At 41.3% G+C, this 25005-nt stretch overlaps 1 protein-coding gene across 1 annotated transcript; it reads right to left on the minus strand.

Annotated features, from left to right (window-relative positions):
- Positions 1-521: 521 nt before the first annotated feature.
- On the minus strand, positions 522-23379 carry VPS26C (VPS26 endosomal protein sorting factor C). Its single transcript, XM_061359158.1, has 8 exons — positions 23266-23379; positions 13727-13870; positions 13230-13379; positions 9785-9865; positions 7074-7148; positions 3188-3338; positions 2702-2854; positions 522-782 (listed from the first exon to the last, which is right to left on the minus strand). Exons 1-8 carry the CDS (start codon positions 23320-23322, stop codon positions 700-702), a joined length of 894 nt encoding a protein of 297 aa, XP_061215142.1. The 5' UTR covers positions 23323-23379; the 3' UTR covers positions 522-699.
- Positions 23380-25005: the final 1626 nt, after the last annotated feature.

Here is a 25005-nt window from a genome sequence, read left to right on the forward strand (position 1 = left end):
AGCACTTCTCTTTAATTCTGTCCTTTCAAGTTGTCATATTTACACTTATACTCTATATAATACACGAGAACCTCAGTTCTAAGCATTCCTCTGGTACGGACTTGTGCTCCCCATTTTTTGACCAAAACACACTTGCTGTTATTTCACATCATTATTTGTTACACATCACTTATTTCACGTTCATCCTTCAATATTCATCCCACATCACCAACCTGTGTTGCTGTAGCACCATTTATTATGCCTTCAAAGACACGATTCAGTATTATATTACAAGTCCCATCCCCTCCCCCCCAGTATATATACACCATATATAACAGGACTTACTATGTTTAAGAAGTCTTCAAAGGCCTTTGGAACAAGTATTACAAAATTAAATGAAGAGCGAAACTTACTACATATTCCTACAACTTGTACAAATATACAGAATCATTCCTTCAGGATTTGTCAGAGGAAAATCGGAGAAAACATGGTTGTTGGAGTCAGAAAGATACCTGACATGGCTGTCTGGTATTGTGAGGCTATTGTGAGGCAGGCAAAGTGCTAGCACGATTTGCAGGGAACTGAAGACACAAGACCCTCCAGGAGGGAGAAGGAAGTGATGTGTTTCCAGTTCAAGTAAGAAATTGATAAAATTTCAGTTTGCCTCTGAAGAATTCTGTCCTTTTTCGTTAAATCCTCAGGTGATTCTCCTCTGGCCATTTACATCCTGCAGAGCTTCAGCTGAAAGTTCTCTGTGATGAGATGATCATCGTGCAGAAGGACAACAATGTTAACTTCAAACTCTAGAAGAGGGGGGAATAACAAAATTAAGAGTAATGGAATCACAGAATGGTTTGGGTTTGAAAGGACCTTAAAATCATCAAGTTCCAACCCCCTGTCCTGGGCAGGGACGCCTCCCACTAAACCATGTCACCCAAGGCTCTGTCCAGCCTGGCCTTGGATACCGACAGGGTGGAGCATTTACCACTTCTCTGGGCAACCCATTCCAGTGCCTCACCACCCTCACAGTAAAGAACCCCCTCCTTACATCTAACCTGAATTTCCCCTGTTTAACCTTAAACCCATTATCCCTTGCCCTATTGCTACAGTCCCTGATGAAGGGTCCCTTGTGGATCTGAACTACAGCAGTAAGAGGAGAGGCAGGCAGTTCCTGCTCTCATGCACAGCACTTCTCGAGCTCTTCCAAGCCTCTCCAGTACCCTGGGTTCTCCTGTGGTATGAACATGGTACCCCAGGCAGAACCCCACCCACCCCAGGCATCCCACCCAATCCTCAGACCATTCCTAGAGAACCTTGGTTTGTTCTCACATCTTTGGGATTCCTCTGGATTCATTTCTGTATCACTGACAAACTGTGACATCTGGTTTTCCAGACAACAGGCAGAGTTCAAGCCTCCAAGATTAAGATGCTTTGAGAAAGATGGCTCACACCAACACGCATTGCTCAGGCACAGCAATGGAAGAGCTGGGGAGCAGACTCCTCCTTTGCTGTCAGCACATAACAGAACCTTAGAACCGTGCATCACACATGGCCTTATGAAACTGAACACCAACATCTAATAAACCTGCAAGCTATGATAAAATTTCAAAATCTGCTCTTTGGATAGTATATTGTGTTGCTCAAAACCAAAACCAGATGGATAATGAATCCTAAGTACAGACAGGATACAAGGTCAGGTAGAGGTAATAAATTAAGGGAGCCAGAGATCAAATTAAACTGAAAATAACTGTCCTGTTTTGGAATCTTCGTAACTTCTTAGAACCAGATCCTACACTAACAGGAGCCATTTGTCACTGTAAATTGCTGTTCAACAGCTACAAATGCCAAAAAATGAAGAGTAGAAGTATTCTGGGGAAACATCATTGTACACATCAGGTGTGAGAGAGCTCTTGAGGGAACAGGTAAACAGATAGGCAGAGCTGGGAAACTAGTTGTGCACATTTGTCTGAGGTGTTCCAGGGACTTCAGCTGGGAAGGACCCTGAAGGCAAGGACTTGTAGCTTCAATCTGATACAATAAAGCCAAGAAAGAAAACCAACAGATTCCAGCAGGATGAAGGGAAGAAAACCAGGCTAGCAATGAGAATTTCTGCGTAATTACTTGAACAAGTGAGGTATTTGTGAAGGAAAATGTTGGAAGGAAAAAAAAAAAGCAGGAAGAAGTAGCTGATATGGATAAAGAAAAGCAAAGTCACATGCAAAAAGAAAAGCCACATGCAGCCTAACTTTACTTCTACTCCTGAGTCTGTGCACCAGGAAAATGGGAAACAAAAAGGAGAGGAAATGGAAAGAGAAGTTCTCAGTGATGGTGAAAGAAGGAAGGGATCATCTTGGCATTTTATTCTTGGACTATTACTCAAGTGTTTAACACATACAATTTTTTGGTAGAGAAAAAACCCTAACCCTGCCATTACACTGCTGCTCCTGTCCCTTTACCATATAATTCTAGTAGTGAGAAGTAGCTTAACAGCTGCACAACTAGTTTTAGTTGTAAGTATTTGGGCTGTATTTTCTCAATCTACATGAAATACAGCAGACTACATTCCTGTTCAGGGACTGCAGGGAAACAGAGTGATGTCCTTGGTGCTTCTTGCAGCGTTGGCAGTGACTTATCCTGTTACCTGCCAGAAACTGAAGTGAAACTCAGAAACTGCCCTCAGGTGAAAGACACCAACACAGCATAAAGCCCTACACACACTTACCAACTTTGAAGTTTGTTGTTTCCAGGCTAGGGCAGGTGAACAACCTGGGAAACACCATGTATATAGGAACTGGCAGGCCCCTGCAGACATCCCCATCAGCAATCTGAATATTCTGTATCTCTGTGGCATCTCTGGCGTACCCTTCCGCGCACCCTGGTGAAAGTGGGAGATTCAGAGGGAAGGGAAAAAGAGAACACAGTGGCCAAACTTTAAAACAAAGATGCACTGGGGCCAGGGGGTGAGATACGTGTGGGCAAAACGTTTTTCCTTTTGGCCTGCACGTTTTCACGTGAGCAGTCTGAGTTAAGGATAGCAGAGGTTATTTAAAGTAATGTTTAGACTGTTCCACCTAATGCACAAAACAACTGTTTGCAAAGTCTTTTCAATTATATGCCTTTTGACAATCTTTCATATTTAAGCTGGAAAAGCACAGGCAGTAGCTACTGCAGTCTGTTCCATACACATCCCATCGATGGAGAAACTTACCACAGGTTTCCACACGTACTAACTGCAGCTCGATACTTTTGACTGCAGCCTCGGCATTCTCCACTATGAGCTGCCCTGTCAGTGGCTGTGTAATGATGCAGTTTGTAGAACTGAGATGACCTCTGATGAGAAATTTGGGAAGTGAGGCTCTCTAAAAAGATTATGGGGAGGGGGGAAGAGAAAAAGACAAAACTGTAAAAGCAGGCTAAAAAAAAAAACCAACCTTACAGAAAGGTGCCAAAATATGTAGGAGATCCCCAAAAGCTGCAAAGTTAAGAACTTGAAAGTTCAGAAATGCCTCAAGAAACTCGAATAATCTCTTTGCATACACATCCTTATGCAGATGCATTAAGATATCTCTTAGTACCCCTGTTCCCCTTGCCATGCATCACCCCCCCTACTCATTCCATCTACAGGAGCTTTTCCTGACAAAACCTGGCCATTGCAATGAATCCAGAAGTCAGAACTGCATGGTGAAGGAGGCAGGCTGGCAGGAACTAACAGGATGGTCAAGCAGGCTAGGAGTGCTCTAAGAACCCCATGCTGGTCCCATTTTGTTACAGGTTACAATACAGTCTCATTTCAGTGATTTTCCTACCCTTTAACATTTCTCTCTCCTAGTCACTAGCACTGGGAGGGAAGACAGACATTTCAAAACCTCTGATGTAGCATACTGTGTATGTACTGAGACACCAATTAAGGACAATTAACAGCTTAATTTACATACAAGATCACACTTAACTTTCAACGTTTTCTTACTAGCAAGCATGTTTCCTACTTCTTAAGAAAGGCGCAGTAAGAACAGCTGAGTGAGGATGACAATCTGTAAATCAGTTTCCATGAAAGACCAAAGCAGGGGATTGCTCCCCCTGCCCTCCCCTTCTTAGGCCAGCAGGCACCACAGATATTCTCTGCCAGCAGAAAAACTTGTGTGCCACAAGACGCAGTTAAAAGCTCTGGCAGGAGGCATACTGAAACAGTCAAGCTTTCTACCCACATCTTCAGCTTGTATCTTCACCATCCAGCTTTCTTCAAGCTGTTTGAGCATCCTGCTCTAACTTTCTCCTTTTGCAAGCCTTATTTTCTCCCTCCTTAATTTTTTGTTATTGACATCTTTGATGTTAGACCCCACCTTCCAACCATCTGTTCACGCTGGCTTGTGGCATTGGATTTCCTTGCCCATGTTACTGATTTTCCCTTCTTCCAAACCACCTCTCTTGTCGAAAACTTTTTTCCTCCCAATATGTTTGGCTTGCTTGTGAGTCCTGGCTGCCAGTAGCAACGGCAGTAGCTATTGTTTAGACTGTTTTGCTCAGATACCCAACACCTCTGCAGAATTTAGCTGTTCCACTCAAAACAAATCTTGGGGGGAAATAAAAAGAGGAATTTTCATGCCTTTCTCCTAACTTAAATAACAGAAGTTACATCCCTGACAAAACTATCCTATGAAATACCTAGTCCTAATGATGTATTGGTAAAATGCTTTCTTATTGTATGATCCCTCACAGGTTCTTCTCATCACCACTGTCAGTAAACAGAGAGCTGTTTCTCTGGGACATCATACAGCTATGCCCTGAAACTTAGCGGTCAGGAAGCTAAGAGACAGAGATAAAAGGAACTTGCAGAATGAGAACTCAAGGCCACTTTTCTCAAACTTAGTCTATGAGACCTGTTTTTTAAAAGGTACTGCTCTTGTTGGCACTCTTCATATTTTAATCCTAGGTAGGTCTTCCCTCATGGGGCCTGCCATCTAGTTCATAACTCCCCTCAGAGAATCAAGAACACAGAAGCACATCGATCCTGGTTTTTCATCCAATGCCTTTGTGTTTGCTCAGCTACTTCAAACCTCCTGATCAGTTTTCTAGTAGTCCACCAGAAACTATAGGTCTGTCATATCTCCAGACAAGCAGAGAATTTAAATTTTAATGTTTTAAGTATAACCAAAACAATGACTTTTTCTACCTATCCACTGGGTAGTCACTTCAGACCACACATTTCATGCATTTTTCTGAGACCAGCTAGCACTGTTTGTGCTACCATACACATTCAACACTATTCCTTAGACAGCTCCATAATTAAACACCGAGCTCTGCTGGATCAGAGATGTCAGAAGTTTTAGAACCTACTTCTGTAGTTATGTACTTGAAATAGCAAAAGGCGCAAGGTCTGTTAAGAAAGAGCTTTTAATGGACTTTCATGGCTTGCTATGCCAGCGAGTAGACTTACCAAGATACAGAAGAGAAAGAAGAAATAGAAAATCTTCCTATGAACATGGTTCATAGGAAGAGCAGACTGCTGAGAGCTTACTATTTAGCAGTAGTATCAAAAGAAATTTTACTAACAAGAGTAGTTATTATATCCTTACATTTAGAAAGACTTGTTTTCAGCATGCAGCAGTCACCATGAGCCATGAGAGGCTGCTGGACACAACCTGCTCATCCTCTAACTCAGTGGGACTTAGCTGGTTTGTTTTCTAGAATCACCTCCTCCATGCTCAAGAATGGCCTATTCCAACATGCAGAATGTTAAGCAAAGGTAGGAAGAGACCTGCATGGATAAAAAAGATACTACTGATAAAAATCATAACAAAGAAGTACACAAAAGATGGAAGTAGAATCAGGTGACCCAGGACGAACATAAAAACAGTATCCAAGTGTGCAGGGATGGCTTTGGGAAAGCCAAAAAGCACCTGGAGTTAAATCAAGACACAGGAAGGACAACACAGACCTAGTGACAAGAGACATGAAAAGGACAGAGGTACTTAATGTCTTCTCTAACTCAGACTTTACTGATAAGATTTGCCTTCAGAAATCCCAGGCCCCTGCAACCACAAGGGAAGTCTGAAGCAAGGAAGAGTTATTCTTGGCAGAGAAGGAGCAGGCTAGAGAACATTTAAACAGTCTGGATGTACACAAGCCCATTGGACCTTACGGGACGCACTCACAAGTGCTGAGGTAACTGACCCATGTTCCCCTGAGGCCAATCTTAATTATCTTCGCAAGGCTGTCATGAACAAAAAAGGTTCCTGAACGTCACCCTTATCTTAATTATTTATTCTTAACTCTGTGAGGGTGGTCAAACACTGTAACGCTGCCGAGTGGTTGCAAGTCCCCATTCTTTGAGATACTGAAAGCTTGACTATACATGGCCCTGAGCAACCTGTTCAAGGTGACTCTGCTCTAAGCACAGGTGATGGACTAACCAATCTCTAGAGGTCCCTTCTAGCCACAGTGATTTGGAGAACATGTAAAATAAGGTCAACAATAGCATGAAACAACTGGACAGCTGAATAAGAGGTCTGTTTTGAGAAACAAGTGGAAAAGTAGGTCTAAATTCAGAAGCCTGGGACCAAGAGCAATGGAAGACAAACTGGGGATGCAGAACGGAATCCTAAAGCAGGAAAACAGTAACAAAAAGAGCACAAGAGGAAAATCGGGGAAAAAAGAGAACATACGTTTCAGTGGACAAACAGAAACAAGTGTTCAGAAAGCTAAATGACCAAAATAGTTACTAATGTTCATCCAGACTTCCCAAAGCCACATGGGGCTGTAGAAAGAGGCATAAACAAGGATCCAAATGTACATTTTTAAAGGATCTCGACTACACCAGGTTTAGAATGGTTTTTCTTGCTTTGCTGCTGTCTTTCACTCAGAAAAATTACAAAACTGTTTAACCATTACTGGACAAAGGTCCACCGTACATTAGTCACCATCACCACAAGAGATCAGGCAGAATCACTTCACTGCCTACAAAAGTGGGGAAAAAAGAGAAAGGGAGGGGGGGAAAGAGAGAACTGATTATCTACAGGACAGCATTTCACCATTCCCCTCTCGTTCTCACTAAGAACCACAGAGGCATTACATTTAAATAACATGAAAAGCCTTACCTCTTTAACATTTTGCAAAGTTTCGGGAGTGATTGTGAAGTCTACTGGGCTTGGCACCAGTTTCCCTTTCTGTGACTACAAGTAATGAAAGAGTTAAACTGTAAACTATGATTTACGAAACACACACAAGAATATTCAAAAAGACAAAGTCAAGCAACTATATAGGATGTGCTATTTTTCAGGATTTCTTCATACTGAAAGTATGCATCTATAATAAAAAAGATTATTTCTTGCCTTTGTTATTAAATAACATTACAACATTGTCTAAATACAAGTCACAATGCATCACAAATCTGAACTGTAGAAACAAAACCATGTCAATTTTTGGTTACTTTGTGTTTGCCAAATAACCACCTCTGTGCTCTCCATTTGTAAGTTTTGGCATACACTCTATCTACACTGGGGGAGGAAGAGAAAAAGGGAAAACAAAACCAAATCATGCTGTTGACTAACACACCTGGAAATACAGAAATACACTACCTATCCCTGGCGGTGTTCAAGGCCAGGGTGGACGAGGCCTTGGGTGATATGGGTTAGAGCGAGGTGTCCCTGCCCATGGCAGGGGGGTTGGAACTTGATGATCTTAAGGTCCTTTCCAACCCTAACTATTCTATGATTCTATGATCTGAAGCACAAGATACACCTTAGAAAACAGTTAAATTTCACATTTCTGTATTTACAAATAATTGCATTTTATATATTACTTGCAATGTTTCCTTTTGTTATTAATACTTGGTGAATTTGGGCAGGCCAGAAAGAGGGAGATTATAAATGAACTTGCTTCATTGCTTCAAACATGTTTGAGCACAAACATCTCTGAGCATTCTGAACTTGTCTGCTGCCCTTTCAATAACAACTCAGGTCTCATAAGCCATCCTCACATTACTAGGAGATCATCAAATCATCATTCCATCCTCAGATGATGGAATCAAGCATAGCATTGATTGAACAGGCTTAGCATTCCAGCTTCTGTAACTGTAAAATAAAGAAAACTTGGTCCAGGTTAGCTTTCCATGCTAGAGAAAAAATTTCAGTATGTATTCACACCATTTATCACAAAACCAAGAGGTCTTTCTGTAAGTGGCTGAATGAGCCCTGAGCTCTGTTGAGATGGAAGCCTGTACTCTGAATTACGAAGGCAAGTTTTGCTTACCATTCACTGACCTCCCTCTCCATCCTTATCTCAGTGAGATGCATTTAGAATAAGTAGCCAGCACAGCATCAGTTCTGAGTCCCATATGCATATAACTGGGAGTTGGCAGAGCACACCACCACCAATGGGCTTAACTTGAATTCTTAGTTAGGATCTACCCTCACTACTTAAGAATTCAAAATAGCTTCTGCTGCCCAGCTGCAAGATGGAAGATATTAGCAGAAGACTTGACTGTATTTTCTCATAAATGACTAACTCTGGCAAAGAATAAGGTTAAGGGAAATGGTACATTGAGCACTGACAGCGAGAATTATATGTTCAGTAAAACCTCATTAATCCACCCTGACTGAGAGACTCATGATTTACTGACTTGTGATCTAAGAAGTGCTGTAGTGGGAACAAGAAATAAACCCAGGAAACTGCACAGTATGTAATTTGTTCACTATTTTGACAAGTGTGGCTTACTTATAATGTAATAATGGACCAATAAAGTGTAGCATAGTATTTCAAAAAAAATGAAATCTTACCGACAGGAAACTTCTTCATAGCACCTAGCTACATCTTTAAAAAAGCAACTAAATTTTTTAAAAGGTACTATAGAACTAAAATAACTCATTTCCACCATTATTCATAAGCAAAACAAAAGAGTCTAATACTTTACTGCCCTGTTAACAGTTCAGAGGAATGGTACAAACAGTATGTTCTAACAAATTGTGGGTGGAAAAAGATACTTAATTAGGCCTGCACAGGCTGTACTGACATCAGATGCTCTGGACATGCATAAAGTCAATAGAAACTAAAAACCAATCTGATAAAGGAACTTCAAATAACAAAGCAGCATAGCGTTCCTTGGGAGACAAGCCAATCTCATCTCACAACGGTATCTCCATTGGAGGAAGAAGAATGCTGTCTCCATGCTGCTAACTGCAGGATGTGGATATTTGTTAACCTAGTTATCTTACCATATTGCCAACCACGGGCTTACTCAATAGCAAAGGTGATTAAGCTGACAAGCTTCTTATTTCCAACTTGATGCAATCCCAGCTTTGATACTTCGAGTCAGGGCTCTCAATTGTAGTTAGCCATCTGAATAACAGACATCAGACACCTTCTCTTCACCAACAAACTCTTGGTTTTGGGACAGGCATTGTGGATGCCTAGAATCTTTGGCTAACAAATGCCTGGATAATCTGAAACAGTGTTTAGACCACCACCATAATGTTTAACCACACCTGTGTTTCAGAACTGAAAGGATGAATAAGAGAGCAAACTCAGTACAGTATAAAATCATCTTAGAAACCAAATCCTCTTTATACTGTTTTCTTTAAATGAACAGAAACGTGTTATTCTAATCAGAAGCAACTGACACCCTATCTCTTCTGGATGGTTTTGTTTTGAGGCCTCTTCCTTACTCGTACATATCCCTATCCATATATATACACATTTAATTGTTACGAATTACATGATTTTACTCAGTTTTCACGCCTTACTGCCAAACTACATAAAGTGGAAAAAAAAAATAATCTTACTTTGCATAGTTAATACAAATCACACTTACCAGTGAGTGGACAATGAATTCACAAGTCTTAGTTAGGTCTTTTGCCAGCAGAGAACGTTTCATATCACACCGTAGGGTATACTAGCAAGAACAGGGTGGCAGAGAACAAAAAGAGAGACTTAAGATTTCCTCTCTTTCTCTTGACTTTTCATCTTTTTATTGCATATGTGCAGAACGTTACTCTTATTTAAGGCATCATTTAAAACAGATTAGTAAACAGGTAAGAGGTATAGTGATTTTAGGTACTCCCAAATGAAAGCTGATCTTTGAGTTTACAGTCCCCTAGTCATTTGCAAAAGCTTTCCATATCTTCTGCATTACATAACCTGTAAGATTAAGGGACTAATTCACTGACAGAGTGGTATTCTTTTATGCCTTCAGCACCCAAATTACATTCAGTTAAGAGTGATTATGGTACTGCTTTTCAACATACTTTGGATACGTGATTATCAGTAAGATATATTCATAGCCCCTCTAATTTTAAATCTACTGTAAAATTGAATTTAAATATGCACATAACTGTTAACACTGTTAATGGGGAACTGTCTTCAGCCATACATCTGAACTTAAAAGCAGCAGCGGACAGTAAAATCAGGCAACAAGGTTAATTTTGCTGTTCACTGTTCAAAACCTTGCTGACAATTTCCTCCCATTTCTCCCCTAAAAAAAAGGAGCCATAAACCAATGACTGAAAAACAGTAGGACCTTCATTATCACAGTGATCATGTACTTCAGCATCTGCAACACAGCTGTTCAACATCCTTACAAGACAGGGAATTTGTTGGGGTGGTTTGGGTTCTTTTTGTTTTGTTTGTTTAGTTTTTCATTCCTTCTTTACAGATGAGGAATTGGTAAAAACAGGTGCAATCAAACTAGGGGCTGATTCAGTTAATAACTGAATGTCTCTCTGATGTGTCTCTTGCACATAACCTGAATATACGTGCAAGAAAGACGCTGGGGAGCATTACCTTTACCCACCCCATATAGACTACGGTTTCCACTGAAGCTGATCACTGTTGAGCAAACCTTCTATTATTGCACTATACTTCACTCGGACCAGGGAACATAGTACAGGGAGGCAGCAGGACCATAAAGGCCTTGGAATTTGGCTTACAGCCTCTCCATCGGCAGATAATTAGAAGGTCTCTGCAAGAGGACAAAATCTTGAATCTTGAAACTGAACCCCCAGCTAACATACTAATACCTAGATCAAGAAAGAGGGGCTTGCTTTTAAATTGCACAGGACTTTGACAAAGGCCTAGGAACTGTTCCTTAAACAGCACCTCAACACTACATTTTCCTCTTCAGGAGAGCACAGCTCTCACAGGTGGGCTGAAATCTAATGATTAACCTTTTAATTACATTTTATCGCCAGCTTGTAAAGAGAAGCTATGTATATGAAGGAACAACAAACAAAACAAATATTCACCATTAAAGTATACTTTAAAACAACTGATATTGATCATAGGCAAGTTATCTGGATGCAGAAAGCAACTCGACCAGTTCTGCACCATTTTTGACATACCTTCTACAAACAACAGATGTTACATTAGGAAGAAAGCCAAGGCTGAAAAAAACATGAGAAGTACTTAAACATCTGGATGTAGACAAAAAAAACAAGGGAATTTTTCTTATAGATACTTCCAATAGGCTAGTAGGTAGGGGGTTTTCCTGTGGGTTTTTGGTTTCTTAGTGTTTGTTTTTAAATCTCAGACTGTAATATGCTCAACTAAATAGCCAACAGTTTTATACTTTGTCATCAAATCCAATACTCAGTGAGCTACAAGTGGAAAAAAAATAAACCAAACAGAAACCCAACCAACCAAAGCCCAACAAACAAAAGAAAAAAACCACACACACACGCACAAAGAATAAAGCAGCAGCTTTGTAACCCACTGATTCTCCATCAGCAGTAGTTTTGAATTTTTTTGCATTTAATGGCTCCTTCAACTTTTTCCTTGAAGAAAAAAAACAGCCCAACCTAAAATGCACTCCTCAGTCACAAAAAGCATTGTCTAACACAGAATTTACATTCAAGAGATGGCTGAAGACTTTTCCCTCACAAAAAAAAAATCCCTAAACCCGGACAAACACACACACACAAAATCTCAATCCAAAACCCAAACAAATTAACCCAACTATGGTTCATTTTTAACCAAAAGAAGGTCAAATTTTGAAACTGTGTTTCCACAAGATTCTGTTACAAGCATGTGGTCCCTACAGATCTGGGCAGGAAATGTTACTACTCATCTCCACAGGAAAGCAAGCAATTCATGATTTTGAAAACGCTACAAGCTCTCAACACTTTGGTCTGAGTCTTCATTTTGAAATCACACATTTGTTTGGACCAGAAGGACACTGCGATGCAGTCTTCTTTCATGAAGAAAATGTAGCTGTCTACAACATAAGGAGGGATCACAGTAGCTCTGTAAAGGTATTTCAGGCAACACTTCTTGTTACTGTTCTGTTAATACCATCATTCTGAAAAGATTTACTCTGTTACGGAAGGCATGAAACAATAAGTGATGGAAAGGTTTCCTCTACTTAGAGGATACTTCTCATAAATGAATGCAGGAAAACAGATTCTGAACACTAAGTGGCCTTATTACTGTAGGATTTATCCCCGTATCTTAAAATGGATCTGCTAAGTCAATAAACTTATTTTTTAACATTTTAGTATTAGCAGTTATTTTTGTCTACTGCGCTAACAAAGTCTCACTGGTCCTAGGCAACCAGTACACGCACTTGTATCTGGGTATGTACTATTATACAGGTTATCTACAAAATGGTAAATGCAACTTCTTTCTCAATAAAATCATAACTCTGTATGAGAGCTGTGATAGATCTAACAAGTGCAGCAAATTAACAGATCTTTCTTAACCCAAAGCTCCTATTTCCAGTATGCTTTTAATTCTTTCTTACACTTCGCATGTTACATTTAATTAGTTTTACTACTATCAACTATTTACAATGAAAAGCTTAAACTTGCTGAAAAAGAGAAGAGACTTCACTCTTTTTTTCTAAAAGCAACATTATATTGATGGGATTCTGAGATCTCAGGATGGTTCCTTTGCCACATTTAAGAGTGTTACCACCTGTGGAAAGTGTTTGACTCCAAGAAACTCTAAGTGAAAACCTAGAAACTACCTCCAAAACAGTACTTTGAAGGTTAACAGGTATCATTATTTTTAATCTTAATTTATATTTAGAAAACACAGTACATACCAGAAGAATGCTGTATTAATAAAGGAAAGCATAGAAGCTACTTAGTTCAAAGGATTTCTAATTTCTGCTCATTCTTCTGATTAGGGAAAAGACACTGCAGTATGAAAACTTTATTGCAAAACTTTACCCTCTGCTTCCAAGGAATAAAAGCTGCTTTAGAGTAAATACATGCTGCAACTAACAAAAGTTCAGATTTTCTTTACAGAAATGACTGCCTTACCTGAATATTAACAAAGACACCATGATATGTCTCATACAGAACTTTGTTGCCCTTTGTTTGCAATGGAAACTCAAACGGAATTTCTGTCTTGCCACTGGGAAGCTTCCCTGGTTTTACCATTTCAATGGTGCTGTTAATAATTTGAATAGGCTGCAAAGATAAACATTAAGACGTTTAGATTGGAGTGACAGCCCCAACATTTCAAGGACCAGCAACACCCACTGAACAGACTTCCTGAATTTCGAGAAACTCAGGTGTTTATTCACAGCACAGAGCATCATTCAGTTACTGTATTTCAGCCCCAAAGAAAACTCAAAATAGTGCAAGCTCCTTCCCAAGATGTCATCATATATCACTAGATAATACTCAGCATTTTTCTGCTATCATTAACATAGCATGAAGTGCTGTAACTACCTGAAAGTCATTAAGGAAAGATTTAATTTGAAAAAAAAAGACAAAGGTTTTGTGCTAAAAATACTGATCTGCACAGGTCTTACCTTGACAGAGTTATAGAAGGCTTCAAACACACCCACACTTTTGGCACTAAGCTGCAGATTTACTGATCCTTCCATTGTTAACGAGATACCTTGGTGCTGGACTGTGTCCTTACTTGTTATGACCACAACTCCAGAAAGAACTTCCTAATAGGAGAAAAGACAACAGGAAAATATTTGTTTAAATAAATTTCTTCTGTAGCTGTTACTCAGTGTGCTAGCTGATTTCCAAACTCAAAAACACTGCTCCTAGAGAACAGTCTAATCTTGTCAGAGAAGACAAATACTGATACCAAAAGCAGTGTGAGGAAGAGAATTCTGTACTTGTAGTTTCTTTCTTCAAAAATACTGTCCTCTCCTTGCAGAAGTACTGATTCAAGCTTCGATTTCTTTCCAAAGTTTCACGATCTTCCTCTTCAGAAAGATGAAAAATATCCCTCATGAACAAGTATCAGGTCAGTTGGTAATAAACAAGTTCAATTTCACACGATAGAATGAAATCCCAGGAGGAATTTTTATATGAAGAGTGGGACAGCCAGACAGGGGAGATGAAAGAGAAGGCGTAACTGTGAAAGTGATGGCCAAGCTGAGAATAAGACTGTCTTCAAGAGTGGAGTGGAATAGGTTTAAAATAAATAAATAAATAGTTGCTCTGCTACACCAGGAAATTCCATGCTACAATGGGAAATCGAAGGCACAAGTTGTATGAGTCAAGCAATACGTCACTTATCCCATTAAGAATGTTTTGTCTACTAAATGGTATTTGCACAAGAACACTGCATCTTGAAAGTATCAGCTTAGAAGTTCTAACACTGGAAAAAAAAAGAGATTAACTGCAGGAGAACAACATGCAGTTCATTTTACATACCCCAGAGTTTATCCTTCCCCTCTCCTACAACAAAGAATGCACTCCAAGTCAGTGTTCAACGTCAACCATTCATACACACCTGGAAATACGAGCAAGTGATTTGAGAACCTGCGAAAGTTCCTTGGGGCTAGCCTTCTCTTCTGCTGTATGGTAATGCTCCCTGCACCTTCACCAGGCTTGTAAGCTAGACACCAAACTACAGATCAATCCAAACAAAGAATAATTCAGAGACTGCCCACTCTTCACTCAACCAGTTAAAACCAGTCTAGTTATGTACATCTCTGACGGATGCTATTTGAATTTTGCCAGCCTTTACTAGAGGTACATAGAGGATGACGATATAGAAAATGGGTCAGGGGGTTTAAAGCAGAACAGGACAGTAGAACATCAAGCATCACAACAAAGGCTGACACACTGCAAGTCTGAAGAGGACCTGCAGCAATTGGGAAATGCCAGGAACAGGAGGCACAAGCACAAAAGAACAGTGAAGAAAAGCTGACCTAAATACTGTACTGCTTTGCTATCAGGCTTTAATTAGTACAAGCAATTAGGTTATTGCTTTGAAAAACTAGTACAGCTGAACTATAAGAAGCAAGGACAATCCTGAACATACGAACTGATTTAATAAATGAGAACTGTCTCCCACCACACAGCAAAAACCTATTCCAGAGGTACTGCCTACATACTTTCACACGATAAAGATGTATGCAGTTGGAGCAGAACGAAGAGTGACTTGAAGTTATATATTAATTTTTCTTATAACACTCAATGTCTCTTAAGAAATAAAAAAAACCCCACCTCAAGACTACTTTCTAACAAAGCTTTTAAAGGTTACTGATGTGGGGGAGAGGGAAGAATCATGAAAAAGATGCAATAGTATTTATTTGTATAATATTCATATTTCTGTTTGATGTGTCGGAAGGTGGTCAACTATGCATTTTCTGGGGAAGAGCCATTTTGTGTAAGGCCAGAGACCCCTCTAAATACAAAGCTGTCAGTAAACTTGTCCTTCTAAAAAGGAAAAAACAAAGAACATAAGCCTACCAAGATGTTAAAATACTTACAGTTAGCACACAATTTATGAGAAAACTAGTTTTGCAAAACATTTGCAAATATGTACCACTTGCAAAAGCTATGCAGCATCATGTCATACTAAAATAGTATTGTTCATATCAAATGTTCAGCTTTAACACCATAAAACTAAAGGCACAGAGAATGTCACCATTGGAATCAATTCCCTTGTACTACAGTGTAGTAAATTACAATCAGCTGTTCTTGTTCACTTCTTCCCTTCTCACTTACTAGAAACTCCTCATGGCTTCACCACAGGGCGACAAAACTTTGAAAGATGGAACTAAGCTAATACAGCTCTACACAGAATTATTCATCTCAAAAAGGTAACCACCCATACGAAGGCCAGCGTATTATGTGAAACAGAGAAGTGAGGTACATGTTCTAGGCTGCAAACAAAACATCTTTGTAAGAAGACTGTCACAGGTTAATAATCCTGAACAAGCTCTTTCAGCTTTCTGTTCTCAATCCCTTACCACTCAGATATGTACATGATGCTTTGAAAGCTTCTGTCACTTCCAAGGTCATAACTAAGATGAACAACTGCTTCATGTGATCCAGCAGCACAACCCCTTGCTTCTCTAGTTGTGGAGCAGAGTTACCCAGGTCTGGCTGAGGACAATTTGGAATTATCTTCAATCAATAACATGAAATGGTTCATAACACAGCACAGAATCTCAAGTCCTAAGCCATACTGAAAGACTTCTGACTGAACTAGGCAGCTACTCAGTATCCATAAACCTTCTGTAAAGACTGGAAGGATCAAAACATGCATTATGGCATCCCATAAATTGTTGGGCCAACTGCTTTCACTGTTCAAATTTTTACTAATTCCAATCTAACTTTTTACACTGTCAGATCTGTTTGCTACATTCATGAGCTAGAAAAAATAATTTCAGCTAGATATTATGTACTTTCAGATTGTATCTCATCACTTGACAGCATCCCTAATAAAATCAGTGTAATTCTTTTTTTTTTTTTTGTTTTCTCAAATGCAAGGTAGCTTTGAATAAACAACAAACCACAAGGCAGATTTAAAGAACACTTGAAATCTGTCATCACTCATTTTGAGGTGTTGGCAATAGGAGAGGATGTCATATCTAAAGCCATAGAGAAATGCCTAACATTTCTCTCGTTCCATTTGATAGCCACTATACATCTACAGATTAAGCTTATCCTTATTTTGGTAGCATGCAATTCCACAGTCAGATGGTTACCAACAAGATGCCTTAGGTTCCTCTTAGATTCCACTTTCCACATCACAGGCATTCACTTTTAGGACAAACACCTGACAATTTAAAAATTCACGTTAAGTTCAGGTACATCACATTTACTAAATATTCCTGATCATTTTCTTCCACATCTATTTCTCTAGGCAAGCCACCTGCAAATCTTAACTGTGCATTCTTTTGATTATTCAGACAGAAACTGACCACATTCAATAGAAAAATCCTGCTAAACCCAACTAACAAGTCATTAGATGCTTTAAAACCTCAGTACTCAGATATACTAATTACTTCACCTTTTTTTTTAGGGAAAAGGAAAATTTGAAGCAAATTTTGTGGTGACACGGCACCCCAGAGAGAACTGAGTTGGACACTGGGACTCATTTCTGGAACAACCTTATAGATACTTGGGCCAAAGAGCATGGCATTGAGTGGGTATATCACATCCCCTACCATGCACCAGCCTCTGGGAAAACTGAAAGGTACAATGGGCTGTTAAAAACTACACTGAGAGTAATGGGTGGTAGGACTTTCAAACATTGCGATACACACCAAAGGCCACCTGGTTGGTCAACACCAGAGGATCTGCCAACAGAGCTGGCCCAGCCCAGTCAGAAATTTTACATACTGTAGAGGGGGATAAAGCTCCTCTGCTGCACATAAAGAATTTGCTGGGTAAGACAGTCTGGGTTATTCCTGCTTCAGGTAAAGGCAAACCCACTTGTGGGATTGCTTTTGCTCAAGGACCCAGATATACTTGGTGGGTAATGAGGGAATATGGGGAATTCTGATGTGTACCTCAAGGGGATTTGATTTTAGGGGAAAACAGCCAATGAACTCAATTGTATACTGTTGCCTTCTATGTAGCGCTTTTATAGCCAACCAACCAGACACCTTCAGGTCACCAGCGACTGGCCCTGACTTCCCTCTGACCATCATCCCAACAAAGAATGAACTTTGACGAAAACCAGACGAGCTCAGCAGTGACCAGACGAGTTCCGCGGTGTCATAGAATCATAGAATAGTTAGGGTTGGAAAGGACCTTAAGATCATCAAGTTCCAACCCCTCTGCCATGGGCAGGGACACCTCGCTCTAAACCATACTACCCAAGGCCTCGTCCAACCTGGCCTTGAACACTGCCAGGGATGAAGCATTCACAACCTCCCTGGGCAACCTATTCCAGTGCCTCACTACCCTCACAGGAAAGAATTTCCTCCTTATATCCAATCTAAACTTCCCCTGTTTAACTTTGAACCCATTGCCTCTTGTCCTATCACTACAGTCCCTAATGAAGAGTCCCTCCCCAGCATCCCTATAGGCCCCCTTCAGATACTGGAAGGCTGCTATGAAGTCTCCACGCAGCCTACTCTTCGCCACGCTGAACAGACACAACTCTCTCAGCCGATCCTCATACAGGAGGTGCTCCAGCCCCCTGATCATCCTCATGGCCCTCCTCTGGACTTGTTCCAACAGTTCCATGTCCTTTTTCTGGGCTGCAAGCACACACTGAAGCTGGCTGATGTTCATTTTCTCATCGACCAGCACCCCCAAGTCCTTCTCTGCAGGGCTGCTCTGAATCACTTCTCTGCCCAACCTGTAGCTGTGTCTGGGACTGCTCTGACCCAGGTGTAGGACCTTGCACTTGGCTTGGTTAAACTTCATGAGGTTGGCATCAGCCCACCTCACAAGCATGTCCAGATCCCTCTGGATGGCATTCCTTCCCTCCAGCGTATCAACCGAACCACACAGCTTGGTGTCATCGGCAAACTTGCTGAGGGCGCACTCAATCCCACTGTCCATGTCAGCAACAAAGATGTTGAACAAGACCGGTCCCAACACCGATCCCTGAGGGACACCACTCGTTACTGGTCTCCAGCTGGACATTGAGCCATTGACCACAACTCTTTGTGTGCGGCCATCCAGCCAGTTCTTTATCCACCGAGTGGTCCATTCATCAAATTGATGTCTCTCCAATTTAGAGACAAGGATGTCGTGTGGGACAGGGTCAAACGCTTTGCACAAGTCCAGGCAGATGACATCAACTATTTTACCGCTGTCCATCAGTTCTGTAGCCCCATCATAGGAGGCCACCAAATTGGTCAGGCAGGATTTCCCCTTGGTGAAGCCATGCTGGCTGTCACCAAGCACCTTGTTGTTTTTCATGTGCCTTGGCATGCCTTCCAGGAGAATCTGCTCCAAGATTTTGCCAAGCACAGAGGTGAAACTGTTGACACAGAGGTGTCATCAGCAGGCAACAGACGAACACTGCACACAGTCTCTCCTGCTCTGAAAGAGTGCTACAAGAGATAGAGCCGAACATCATGGACCAGATGAACTCAGCAGCTTTATATGGATTGGTCCATGCACTAAGGAATGATATCTCTCTCCTTGTGTGTGTGAGGGTGTATACATATATATGCGACAAGAGTGATGGGGTATTGAAAAATGTGGGATCTCAGCATGATGTGAATGGTATGGAATAAGGGGTGGATACTGTCCTGGGTCACAGTAGCAGTCATTTTTCTCTGTCTTAGTAGCTGGTACAGTGCTGTGTTTTTGACTTTCAGCCTGGGAACAACACTGATAACACCGATGTTTTTAGTTACTGCCCAAATGTTTAGTCTGACCAAGGACTTTCTGAGTCTCATGCTCTGCCACGGAGGAGGGGAAGCCAGGAAGAAGGAGAGACAGTACACCTGACCCAAACTAACCGAAGGGGTATTCCATAGCACAGCACATCATGCCCAGTATGTAAACTGGGGGAAGTTACTCGAAAGGGCTACATCACTGCTCGGTTTGGGCTGGGTATCGGTCAGCAGGTGGTGAGCGGTTGTATTCTCTCCCCTTGTTATTTCCCTTATCATTATTATTATTGGTGGTAGCAGCAGGGACTTGTGTTGTACCTTAGTTACTGGACTGTTCTCATCTCAACCCATGGGAGTTACAGTCTTTAGATTCTCTTCCTCATCCCTCTGGGGGTGGGCGGAAAGCGGGGGGGGGGGGGGGAAGTGAGCAAGCAGCTGCATGATTCTGAGTTACCGGCTTCCTTATGGGCAAATTTTGATTTAAAAATATTTTGGACTCACTTGTCACTAAAAGTTTTCACTGATGTTAACTATAGTACCTTTCTTTGTACAACGCATTTTTCAGGCCTTTCAGCCTACAATTTTAATTATCAATCTCAGAATTCCTCCAGGCATCCTGTTTGGGTTTTCCAGATAAAATGCATCATTAGTTGTGCCTGTCTCCTCATTCTTCTAGCATTCCAGAGTTTATTAAATGAGCCTCAATGGCTCAAGAATTCTCCATCCAATTAAATAAAAAGTCTCCTGAACAGATCTTTTGTTCTTAGAAACTTAAACACAGTTTTACTGCAATAAGCCATATTTTGCTACTTATTAGGATGCATTTTATTGCCTTTTTGTTCTTAAATCCCCTTTTTATTTTTTTTTTTCTTTAAAAATGCTATTACTTTTTTGGTCCAGCAAGTGGGAAGCTTCTTTTTTACTCACAATTTAAAGCAACCTGTTTAAGCTACCTTTTCTCAAACTGAAGTCTGGACAAAATAAAGGTCTTTGTTTGCTCAGTTCCTCCAGTTCCTGGTGATTGTAAATAATGAATACAGAAATTGGTTACTGTTTATTACAGCATTTAGTATGTTTATCACATTAGTATGTTTATCACATTATTTAGTATGGAATTTACCGTTAAGAAATTCTCAGAACAGTTACTTGTTAAATAAGGGTCTCTCCTCTGTTTCCCTTTACCCTTTCACTGCTTGAGGAAATATAGTTTTATAGCAAATACACTCCATAGTTGTAAGGATGCTGGTTGACGTACACAAAACAGATTGAGAGATGCCGATTGCTAAAAACCCTACTTCATCCAGACTACATGCTCTCAAGATCCACATAATCAGTGCTGTAATGGTAATGTCATGCTGATTCTTCCTTTGAAGAGTGGCTGAATTCAGCCATGGCTGGCTATCACCTGTTCTTTGGTCTATTCTCACCTAAGATCAGAGGCTGAGATCCTTTAGACTGCTCTTCATCCACCCCACTTTCTTTGTCCAATTTCCTGCTCGACTATATCTCTTCTTCTGGCTATACACAAGACTGTTCTGATACCAACTGTTCAATACCCTGTATTTTACCTGGAAGACATTTGTAAGAAAAACTAAAAAGGATGCCCATGATAATTTTTTTTTATTACTGTTACTACTTTTTTGAATGTCTTGCAACCAAATACTATCCATTCCCTTGATCTAGCTTACTGCATAGCCAATACTGTCAGCACAAGGTGGCAGAAATTAAATGCTAGGTGGGTGGCATGATCTTGGGAAAGTTATGACTTAGAATGTTTCAGCAATTTTTTATGCTGTTATGATGCAACAGGCATAACAAAAGGAGTATTTTACCAGTGCGTAATTTAGGCATCACCTTCTCCCAAATCCAAATGTGAGTTTAAATACATTAGGGATGGGTGGTGTGTGTATGTGGAAATCAAGTCTAGGTACAGTACCCCTAGCACCTTCAAACGAATAACTAGACATACACGCTGGGATTAAGTACTCTTCTTACTAAAGGACTCCATTTTCAAGTAGCATTGATGCAAGCATATTTTGGGATGAAAGCTGCCATAGACTAAAGCTATTATTAGCATAGCTACTGTCACTTAAGTATAACCAGTAAATTCCTAAAAATAAAAAACAACAAACCAAACCTCAAAACCAAACCAGTGTACATTCTACATGTAATTGAAGAGAGATCTGTAATTCCTTCATATTCCTATGAAATTTCTATTAAAAATTCATGTGTTTCTAGTGTACAGTTCTTTCATCATGTTTTCACATCACTCGAGACCTCCAAATTTCAGGCCTAGTTAATGAACTAAAATTATAAACCTTTTCACAGGAGCTAAAGTAGAAGCAAAGAAAAAAGACTGACAGATTTACTAACTATAAATATCTTCTTTAATTTCAGCTTAAAGACGTAAGAAATATCCCTTTCCTACAAAATAATGTAGTTTAAAGTGATATAAAGCAAGCCATGTGAAGAAACTGAAAATAGGCATAGCAATACAGTGCTGAAATAAATAAGGTCCTTCTAGTACACTGCATTAGCAAAACAGTGTGAAAGTGAGACACAGAAAGTAGCCTTTACCACTATGACACCATACTTAAAGGATGTGCTGTTCACAAACTGGTAATTTAGCTTTATGAAAGTCATCCTTTAGGTAATTTAACATCTGCAGAACAGATGCTGCACACCCTTTCATCCAAATCTGTTTAAATTTAGTTTTCCAGCATTAAAAACCTTTAATACATCAAAACAAGTTTTATACACTGTAACAACCAAAACTACTAATTTACAGGAAAGCAGTGTGTGAAAAGATTTTTAGAATACCAGTGTGTGGCTGGATAACGAAAAAAAAAAAAAATTAAAAGGGGAACCTGAAAACTTCAGCTGAAACAATATTTCTAGAAAAATAGTGATTAAAAAAATATTGAAAACATAAGCCAAGTGTTTTTTTTTTTTATTTTTTAACTGTGCTTAATTCTTCAACAACGAAAAAAGGCACGTTTTTCCAAGTAGCTGCAGAAGTTGAACGATCACTTTATTACTATCAATAACTACATCAGTGAAAAAAGTTAAGAAATCAGACTTCTGTACAGTGGCAGGAAAGAAAAACAAAATTTTGATCTGCTCTTGCATAAGTACTCCATCTAAGAGGATATTTTTTATCAGGTGCAAACATCTTGAGCCACTTTCAGGTTTCTTGCAGAGCACAGAAATGAAACAAGACTCTAACCTATATACTGGACTGAAGCACCAGTCTTGCTGTAATCCACAAGTATTAATGACTGAACGACACTGTCCCATAAGTGAACTCCACAGTCACTCCTCGGGCTTCCTTCCTTCCACCCAGTGACTGCTTCCTTGCCTCCCTCCCGAAGCCCTGCCGCCCTCAGCAGAGATTTGCTGGAAGTCCTCCCTCAGCACCGTCGCGCTAGCCGGGGACAATGGGAGAACAAAAAGCAGGCTTTAATCCTAAAGCCGTGCCGAAGCCCAGGGCCGCTTTGCTACAGGAGGCAGGAGAAATCCGTGCCGTTCTCGGTAGAGGAGCTAAGGGAGAACCACGGAGTGGGCAGCGCTGATGGAGAGGGAAAGCTCGAAGCAGGGTGGAAGCAAATCTGCCCCCCAGCTCGCTGGCAACAGGCTGCAAGCCCCCTACAGCCCCATCTCCACGGTAAAGAACGACACACAGCAGAAAGCGCCCTCCTGCCTCAGAGCGGCCAGGAAGTTCCCGGCCTGCCGGCAAGTCCCGGAGCAAAGCCGGGAGACCAGGCTGGGAGACCGGCTGGGGCCGCACTCACCCCGCAGCGGTAGACCTTGTTGGCCCGCTTGATCTTGATGTCCAGCGCCGTCCCCATCGCAGCAGCAGCCGCTCGGTGTCACGTGGCGACAGGCTGGTCACATGACCCAGCCGCCCGCTTCCGCCCGCGAAGGTGTGTGCATGTGTCTATCCCGCCAACATCCGGGTCTCCGGTGGCGTCATTTCTCAGCCGGTGACTGCGCTTCCCGGTTGGCTCCGCCTACTTTCTGGCAGTCATAGCCACGGGGAGGAGTGTTCTTCCCGCCTAGCGGAGACCGTGGGGCCGAGAAGGGGTGCGGCGGCACGCCCTGGGGACTGACGGCTGCTCCGGGATGGGAAAGCTGCGGGCGCCACCAGGCTTGGCCTGGCCCTGCCCAGCTGGCCTGCTGGGACGTGTCGGCGGCGGTGCTCGCGCGAAGGCGGAGCATGCGCAGAGCGGCTCTGCTGTAACGGTCGATCCCGGAGGGCAGGAGGGGAAGAGGCTTTGCGCGTGCGCAGCCGTTACCTCAGGGCGGTGCGCGCCCTGTCCGTTGGTGGCAGTAGAGGGGTGGAGCTGATGATCGGATCTCTGTGCGTAGAGCTGGTGTCCCTGGGCCGTGGTCGGGAACAAGCGAGCGGGCATTTGGCGATGTTGCCTGGTCAGGCGCCCCTGTACCGCTGCTGGTGTTCGCGTAGGGCTCCCTCTGCCTCTCCGCTGCCGAGCTGTGGTAGCGCGTGGGGGCTGTACTCTAACCAGCGCAGTAACAATGGGAGATAAGGGAAGAGTCCGTCGTCTATACTTTTGCCTACACTGAAGGGGTCAGTCTTATGCATGCCTTACAGTCACACGAGCCTGTGCATACGAGGACTGAATTTGTCGCTGTTATAGTTACACATTCAGTATATTGAGTTTCAAAATACATCTCAGCCTCTCTCCCCAAAGTTGTTGGCAAGTTGTTGGATACATTTCAGAAGGCAATGCCATGTAATAAAATGAACGGTGTGAAAATTTCTCCTAAAAGCCGGAAGCAAAGAAACAGGTGGTCTGGAAAATGTTGCAGGTGAACAGTTGATGTGTGTGGTCAAGTTTTAGTACTGAGAGAAATGCTTCAGTCTTACAGGTGTTAACCATGGATATGCAGTTCCTGTGATTTCAGTGGGACCAGAAATTATACATCAACGGTATCTCAAGTCCCAAAGGAAATCTATAAATCATGAACCTAGCTATGATTTTTAATGCTTTTCTAAAGTCATTCTTCTTACTGTGTTGAAAAGTGAGTGCAGCCATTTAACTGAGATATTAGAAGCACAAGTAAATTTCAGCCTACAGCACCATCCTTGCCTAATTTTAAAAGGTAGGAGTTTGCTAATTCACTCTTAAACTATAGCTTGGTGGAGGAGCAGAGGATTGTGATACATTTCTGGGGTTTTGGTACTAGCAATCAAAATACTGGAACCACTGAAAGCCAGAATAAAGAGAAAGTGGAAGTGGACAGTGCAGTTACTGTAAGCTGGCTGTACTCAAATGTGTATGAAATGTACAGCTGAAGGGTCAAAACAGATTTCTGGAATGCTGTCTTCCAAGAAGTCCAAAGAGGTGGCCCAAGAGAGGCACTCATGGAACTTTTCATTGGTGGCATTAGGGATTTTTGAAGCCTGATTGCTGAAGCTGGGTCTCTTGACTGGAGTTTGAGGATGTCTCCTGGCACGTTCTCCATGAAAGCAGGTAATGCAAATGTACCCAGAAGAAACTAGATAATGA

Source organism: Neopsephotus bourkii, unplaced genomic scaffold (assembly GCF_033783945.1).
Source record: "Neopsephotus bourkii isolate Nb327-2 ecotype Australia unplaced genomic scaffold, CSIRO-AGI_Nbou_v1 NB_962, whole genome shotgun sequence".
NCBI classification, from domain to species: domain Eukaryota; kingdom Metazoa; phylum Chordata; class Aves; order Psittaciformes; family Psittacidae; genus Neopsephotus; species Neopsephotus bourkii.

What these genes read in the sequence shown, in the direction of transcription:
- VPS26C (XM_061359158.1), bottom strand. Translation starts at nt 23,322, where the DNA reads ATGGGGACGGCGCTGGACATCAAGATCAAGCGGGCCAACAAGGTCTAC. An exon ending in CTTTGCAAAATGTTAAAGAG is followed by an intron (nt 3,339 to 7,073) that starts GTAAGGCTTTTC and finishes TAATCTTTTTAG; the next exon opens with AGAGCCTCACTTCCCAAATT. An exon ending in AGTACGTGTGGAAACCTGTG is followed by an intron (nt 2,855 to 3,187) that starts GTAAGTTTCTCC and finishes CACTTTCACCAG; the next exon opens with GGTGCGCGGAAGGGTACGCC.